The sequence below is a fragment of the Asparagus officinalis genome, chromosome 6 (assembly GCF_001876935.1).
Source record: "Asparagus officinalis chromosome 6, Aspof.V1, whole genome shotgun sequence".
In the NCBI taxonomy this organism is placed as follows: domain Eukaryota; kingdom Viridiplantae; phylum Streptophyta; class Magnoliopsida; order Asparagales; family Asparagaceae; genus Asparagus; species Asparagus officinalis.
In genome coordinates this window covers 11,584,218-11,592,132 of record NC_033799.1, presented here as the reverse complement: position 1 = coordinate 11,592,132, position 7,915 = coordinate 11,584,218, and the positions used below count along the sequence as shown (strand labels likewise).

Sequence of the window (7,915 nt, the reverse complement as noted above, 5' to 3'; positions counted from 1 at the left end):
GGTCGCATTTTGGTTTGGCGACATGAGGGTCGCGTTCTTTAGAGTCGACGCGAAGGTCGTGTTTTGACTTGGAGACGCGAAGTTGAAGTTCGCGTTCAACGAAGGCTTGAGGTTCGCGTTTTGGCTGTAAAACGCGCCATTGAGGGCCGCGTTCAGTCTGGTTCTCGCGAAGCTCATGTTTGGGCTCATAAACGCGAAGTTCAGGGTCGCGTTTAGGCTCACGAACGCGAAGTTCGCGTTGGTTGGAGGATTGACTTTTTCGGAGTTGTGCTCGTCGCTGAGACCTTCTTCTTCGACGAGCAGCGTTCCTCTTGGCCTGTTTTAAGGCTTTTACAGGAGCATCATCGGCGTTGATTGGATCCATCTCCATCGTAGGCCTTTTACCACCCATAACACATCGTATTGACGCGGATGTGGGACATTCAACTCGCTGGGCGAGTTCGGCTGAGGCTAAGCTCGCTCCTGAAGCAGAGGGGCTGTTCGACAAATTGTGGCCAAAAGAGAGGACTTTCTTTGGCATTCCAGCAACAGTTGGAGATTTATTCTCTTGGGAGACTTTGTGGATCTTGCGCATAGCCTTGGGGCTAAGGGATCCGGATGAGAGAGCCTCCTCAAACTTGGCTTGATCAAACTCAACCATGAGAGTTTCGACGGTTGTTCCAGTGAGATGAACATCGAATTGCGCCACCACTTCTTCGTCACAGAAGCTTGTCCCCAGCGGAGTCGCCATCTTTTGTTTGTGGGAAATTTTGTAATAAAAAGAATATAAGGAAAGAATTGCGTTTGATTTTATTCTCTCTAACTGCTTAGAAAAAGAATGATTACAACTCTCTCAACTCTCGATTACAATTTGGATTCCTAGTTACAAAAGAGAAGAGAATGATCTGGATTCTCCCCTTTGTTTAATTCTGGGTTCTTCACGGTAGCGATGAGATGCCTCCCTCGAATGCTTGCGTCGAGTTTGCTTCTCGTTGACGATCCGAATATCTATACTCACTGGAACAACTGTCTTGGCCGGTTGATAACTCTTGTCGAGTTTTGTGATTCAGAACAAGTAACAAACTCTAATGATAGAGTTGTTGGAACCGAAAATAATTCGGTTGATAAGCCAAATATCGATGGTTTAGAGATCCTCCGTTTGTTGATTTCCCAGACTGTGTAAGGAGTCAATCCTCCTTTTTCTGATTCTGGAAGATTTGATCGAAAGATCCTCCTCCGATTAATGAAAAGAAATCTCTCTTGATCTGATTATCAAAAATTCGATCCCTCCAATCCTCTCTTGATCTGATTATCAAAAATCCGATCTCCCCCAATCCAAAAAGGAGATCCCTTACTCTGTTGAGTTTGTTGCTATTTATAGGGGGATTAGGGGTGTAACTGCCCCCATAATCCGCGCCTAAATGGGGGTTTAGTTACCCCATTAGTCGGGTGTAACAACCCACTAAAGCCACTCCTCAAATCGTGGGTGAAGAACAGCTTCGAAGTTGTTACGATCACGTTTGAATGAGTCAGAACCTTGACCTGCGTTCTGGCGGTGATTGGGCTGCGTTTGGCAGCAGAGCTGCGTTGGCAGCGGTTGATAAGCTGCGTTGGGCAGCGGTTGATAAGCTGCGTTGGGCAGCGGTTGATAAGCTGCGTTGGGCAGCGATGGAGCTGCGTTCGAGCTGTGCTTGGCAGCGATTGGAGCTGCGTTCCGTTCGAGCTGTGCAGCGATTGGAGCTGCGTTCGAGCTGTTGATTGTCGTAGTATTTAGATTTCTCTGTCTTTATATATGGATGACACCAAAGACTGGTAAAGAAGGTCTTATTCAAGCCACTTGTGACAATTGAGGCATCTCAATAGCGCTCTGTCAACTGCAGGTCATGATCTCCACTGAGTGTGTCGAATATCATTACACTGCTCATCAGCACCTCTAATGGTTGCCAATATAATATTAGTCATGTTGTTGTCGCAGCCATCAAGATCAATCATCTCACATAAGAAGCTGCATTCGTGTTTATAGCGGCGTAGGTGATTGAATCGGTGTAGTGTCTTGATGATGGTACGCGGGGAGGACTTCCACGTCTTGGTTTGAAGAGATCGTCGATTTGTAATCCTTTCTGTCAGAGTATTGCTAAAGACTGTCGTTTTGTAATCTTTGCTTTAACTCTTTGACATGTGAAAATCTTCGAATTGTAGCCTTCTGGAAGTCGTCAGATTGTAACTTCCATCATCAGTGTTCGATGATTTTTAGACAGCCTACAACAACGCCTTTCGTGTCTCGTTCGTTCTACAGATAATCCAACCATCGGGGCTGATAGAACTCTTCGTCAGAATTCCAACGCAATTCGAATCACTAAAATCCGAGTTCGGACGAAGAATTTACAGCAGGGTGTCCTAGATTTTGGGGACGCCCCAGGGGTGTTCTAGATTTTTGGGGACGTCCCAGGGGTGTCCTAGATTTTTAGGGATGCCCCAGGGATGTCCTTGATTTTTGGGGACACCCCAGGGGCGTCCTAGATTTTTGGGGACGCCCAAGGGGCGTCCTAGATTTTTGGGGACACCCCAGGGGCGTCCTAGATTTTTGGGGACACCCCAGGGGTGTCGCCTATAAATAGAAGCCTTAGGCCTCACTTTTGGGGCTGGATTTTTGGGGAATTGGCGAAGCCCTGCTGGAGTGAAGAGTGATCGAGCACTTCAACACAAGAGAGTTCTTCATCAGATCTACATCACCCGCATCCGTTCCTTAGCATTACCCATCGAGCCTAGAATCGAACATATCTGACATCTATGCGATTTAGGCTCGTGCCAGAGAACCGAGCGTGCGAGCTCTTCTCGCAGGCGAATTTCTTGTAAGCCTATAGAGGTATTTTTTTTACCGTCTACAGACCCACGCAAGCAAGAGATGATAAACGGATCTTGTGTTTATTTTCAAGAAAGTTGTAATTTTTATTTTCGTTATTTGAATTCATTTGTAACGTTTGAAGTTTTAATGAAATCAATGATGAAGGCAACTTTTGACGAAAACAATCTTCACTTTTTGGTTTATGAAATAAATTCTTCAACTAAAAAAAAGGCAAGTCAGGTACCTGATCATGAACCAATTTTATTAATCATTTTGGAAAGTGTATAGCAAGCCCAATTTAATTTATCATATTTACATCTCCAATCATTCAGATATAGATGTAATCACATTTTAATGAAATAAATCCACCACAATATCACTGTAATAAAAGCATATAAGCTCCTAGCCACATGTTTAAATTTTTTGGAAGATAAAGATGCACAAAAAATATATAACAGGTGAACAAACGAGTGGGTGCAGGTGTTTGTCTATATGCTCATCTGTGTTTGTGCATTACTATATGAAGAAATGTGCATGAGCGCGTAACGCTTAGACGTATTCATGATTTTTGAAAAATAAACCACATTCCAATTTTAATGTATATATCTGAAAACACGTCACACACAATGTAGCAAAGATCTGTTGCACAAATATTCATATTTCAAATGGACAAATCAAACTTATGTTATATTGTCATCACCTGTTTCTATGTACGTGTCAGGCCCTTCAAAAACTTGATTCTAGAATGACAAAGGTGCAACACTTTCACAGCGCCCGTACTTCACAGGTAATACAAATCTATCAATTTATGAAAATTATAAAGTTATTGTTGCTGACTACATGATAAAACAAGTTCTGTCAATTATAAAAGCTACATGATAAAACCAATTCTTTCAACTATGTATGATTAAACTCATAAGCTACAAAATAGCACCAATTCCTACTAAAATTAGAACTAAACAAGCTCAAATTCATCACCAAAATCTATGAGGACTTACTAGGGCTCAGGATAAAAATAGATTGGTCATAAAAGATTGCCTCTCCTATAAAACTATGATGCAATGTAGGCTGCTATTATGAGGGATTACATCACCCAAACATTGTAATATCAATGTAGGTTGCAATCCACACAGAATTGCCTCGCCTAAACATTACATAATTAATTAAAATAGGATGCATTCTCAGTTTGTTATCATCATCACTGCCCATCTAAAAAAACATATAGCAAAAGAACACATACCAGAATTGAGTACCAAAGAAAGCCATCTGTCATTAAGTTCAAACTGACCATTATATACCACAATAAGCCAACAGCCAATACCTCAATGTAAGCACAAAAAGCCAACAATAAAAATTAGCAACAAGAATCAATAAAGCCTTTTATTTTGTAGTTATAACTGATATTTTCATTTCCTCAAAACATCAAAAAAATTAAGAATGTACATCCAAACTATTCATGCTACCCAATCACGCTAAATGGTGGATGCACTAGAACAAATAAACTTAATGATAATAGAATAAGTTTTTTTTATCATTTTAATTCATCATTGTATACTAAAATGCATATGTATTGGTTTCTTGACAGCGGTATATACAAAGTAATTAAAATTAACTATGTCCCAAGATTATGACAATGAAACAACACAAAGTAATTAAAATACACTAATTAAAAACTTACCAGCGTTGATCACTTAAAGGTGATTTTATACTCAAAATATATTCAACCTGATCAAGCTTTCATTTTAACTTATGCATGCAATTCTTTCATTCAACCTGATCAAGCTTTCATTTTAACTTATGCATGCAATTCTTTCCTTGCGATAATTTTCTTGCAAAGTTCGCATCTCTTATAGCCATTTGTGCAGCAGTTAAGAAGAAAGATCTATACTGCCTCAATTTTACACAAGCAGTTCCTTGCCTTTAGTATTAAGAAAAAGCCACAAAAGAGAGTTAGTTAAAACTTCAAATTGGACTAACAACACTCATCTTAAACAAGCGCCACAAAAGAGAGTTAGTTAAAACTTCAAATTGGACTAACAACACTCATCTTAAACAAGCAATTTAAATGAGCAACTTATAGGCAATATATATATCCCCAATTTTATTTACAGATTTCAATAAATTACTGCATCCACAGGCAATAGGATTTTAAGAGGGAAAACATCAACTTATAATATTAAACTCATAAACTTAATGAGAAAATAGAGTGCTTAAAACATAATTTTTGTGAAACATAACATTTGAATTAATAAATTATGAACCATCTATACTACTGATAATAAATTTTTCATCATACATGTAGGAATATTCACAGTGAGAACAACTTATGAAGGCTTCGGAAGAAACAATTTATGATGTTGTATATTTCGAAGCTCTACGAACTTCACAGGTAATACAAATCTATCAATTTATGAAAATTATAAAGTTATTGTTGCTGACTACATGATAAAACAAGTTCTGTCAATTATAAAAGCTACATGATAAAAACCTAAGCATAAGTCAGTTAAATAGACAGAAAATACTCAATTCTTCCCATTTTAATTGCTGTTACAGCAGAAAACTTAACAAATATCAAGCCAATTTTAATTGACCAGATAACTATATCTCATTTCATTTATTCACATCTTACTGCACTAACCAATTCCTTTTTTTGTAAACCAGTATCTAATAGAAAACAACAACTTTTCCATGTTAAAAACTGAAAACGCTGACCTATTCACAAAAATGAAACAAATTTCATTCATTCATATTCATTCATATAAATTAGGAAACACATAAAAAGCGAGATGAAGAAATAGCTAAAATTTCACAATGAAACTAAACCAGATTTCTAGGAGATGAGATAGATCAACCAAATTATAAAGATATCGTTGTTGACTACATAATAAAACCAACTCTTTCAATTATAAAAGCTACATGATAAAACCAGCTCTTTCAACTTCATGAGAAAATATAGAGTGCTTAAAACTTAATTTTATTTATGAGATTAATTCATTTAACTATATGTGTCGTAATTTATTCCCATGTAGACTATTCCATTTAACTATATTATGTGGGAATTACCATTTGCATTAGAGTATGTATATAGCTTATTAGGATATCTAAAAATTGAGAACAATTCTAAAATAATCTGATACAATGTCAAGACTGTAAATATAAGTCAATATGAGTATTTTCACTCTAAGATATGTCTTTCAAAAATTAACTATGTCCCAAGATTATAACACAGAAACAACACAAATTAAAATACACTAATTAAAAACTTACTTGCGTTGATCACTTAAGGGTAATTTTTTCCTCAAAATAAATTTCAACCTGTTCAAGCTTTCATTTTAACTCATGCATGCAATTCTTTCCTTGCGATAATTTTCTTGCAAACTTCACAACTCTTATAGCCATTTGAGCAGCAGTTAAGAAGGAAAATCTCTACTGCCTAGACTTTACTCAAGCAGTCCCCTGCCTTTAGTATGACGAAATAGGCAAAAAAGAGAGTTAGTTAAGACTTCAAATTGGACTTACAATGCTCATCTTAAGCAAGCAATTTAAATGAGCAACTTATAGGTAATTTATATATCCCCAATTTTATTTACAGATTTCATCAATTTGAAGAGAATGTAGAAATATCATGCAAATGAAATGTGTGAAGTTTTCATCATAAGGAAGATGATAAAAAACAAGTAAAAATAAATTACCTGCACAATAAAATAAACAAGCAATTCCTCATAGTGCTCCCTTTCACCAGAATGAGAGCACGTCTCCATAGCATCTTTGTACATTTTGTCCTTTTTTATAAATATCAAGCAATTCCTCAGACTGTTTCCATCTTCCAGCTTTCTTATAAATATATGTAGCAACCCGTCTCATTTCAAGAAGCTCATGCTTTTCAATCTGCTTGCACACAAGAAAAATTTACCATACAAATTTCCTGTTTGTACTTAGCAAGCTGTAGATTCACTATTTTAAAAAAATAGCAAGCTGTAGTTATCATGCAACTCAATGGATTCCCTTAACCTTTCATAATCTTCTTCTTCAACATAGATTTCCCTTAGCCTTACATAATCTTCTTCTTCAACATAGATTTCATTCAAAGCTTCATTCACAGCAGATACATTATTGCTCGTACCACAACCATATATGATTTCACAAGATGCAAGTGACCAGCCTGAAACCAGGAGAAATGGCGAATACAAATGGGTTAGCATGAAAATATTTAACTTGTGATTGTAAATAAATCTACCACAAAAAAAAGAATTTTCAAAAGCACTACAAAACATCATTTGATAATATAACTCTGAATTGAAATAGGATAGGAAACATGCTTCAAATTAGTAACGAATAATTTCACTGAAATATAGATACAAACCCATTTCTAGCATGTAATTTATTCCCATGTAGATTATTTCATTTAGCTATATTTGTGGGAATAAAAAGAATAAAGAGCGACCAAATTTAGGGTTCCGTAATTCGTGAGATGAGATAGATCAACCAAATTTAACGAATCTAGAATGAAATTAAGCATAAATAATACCAAAAATAGGGAAACAATCGATTAACAATATTTCATGGTTTTGATATGAAATTATTCATCAACTAATCAACGAAAGGGAACATCATGCAGAAATTATACCTGTAATTTCCAAAATCTAACAAATCAAGCAAAAACCCGACGATTTCCACTAAGAAAGGTAGGGATTTTTGCAAAGCTGACAAAAAATAAAACGAAATTCGAGGGAGGAGTCGACGAAATTCCAGGGAGGAGTCGACAAAATTCGAGGGAGGAGTAGACGACGAGATTCGAGAGAAGTCGACGATGAAATTCAAGGGAGAAGTCGACGACGAAATTCGAGGGACGACGAGCTACGACGCAACAAGATTCGAAGGATGAGCTTTGAGGGAGGAGTGAGCAACCAGCTTCGAGGGAGAACAATGAATACCCGAGCTCTAGAATCCACTTGGAGTCACGGATCTGAAGGAGAGAGAAAGAAGAGAGAGGAGCTCATCTACTTGGAGTTAGATCTGAAAGGGGGGGGGAGAGAGGGAGAGAGAGAGAAGAGAGAGGAACCGATCAGATCTGGAGGAGGTGAGGGGAGA

The 7,915-nt window shown here is 37.3% G+C and overlaps 1 protein-coding gene across 1 annotated transcript in view; it reads right to left on the bottom strand.

Annotated features, from left to right (window-relative positions):
• LOC109845743 (phosphoenolpyruvate carboxylase 4) overlaps nt 1-6,600 on the bottom strand; it is a 26,181-nt gene extending 19,581 nt beyond the window's left edge. Inside the window, exon 1 of the mRNA XM_020415014.1 lies at nt 6,517-6,600. Within this exon, the coding sequence (XP_020270603.1) occupies nt 6,517-6,600 (84 nt within the window). The remainder of the gene's footprint in view (nt 1-6,516) is intronic.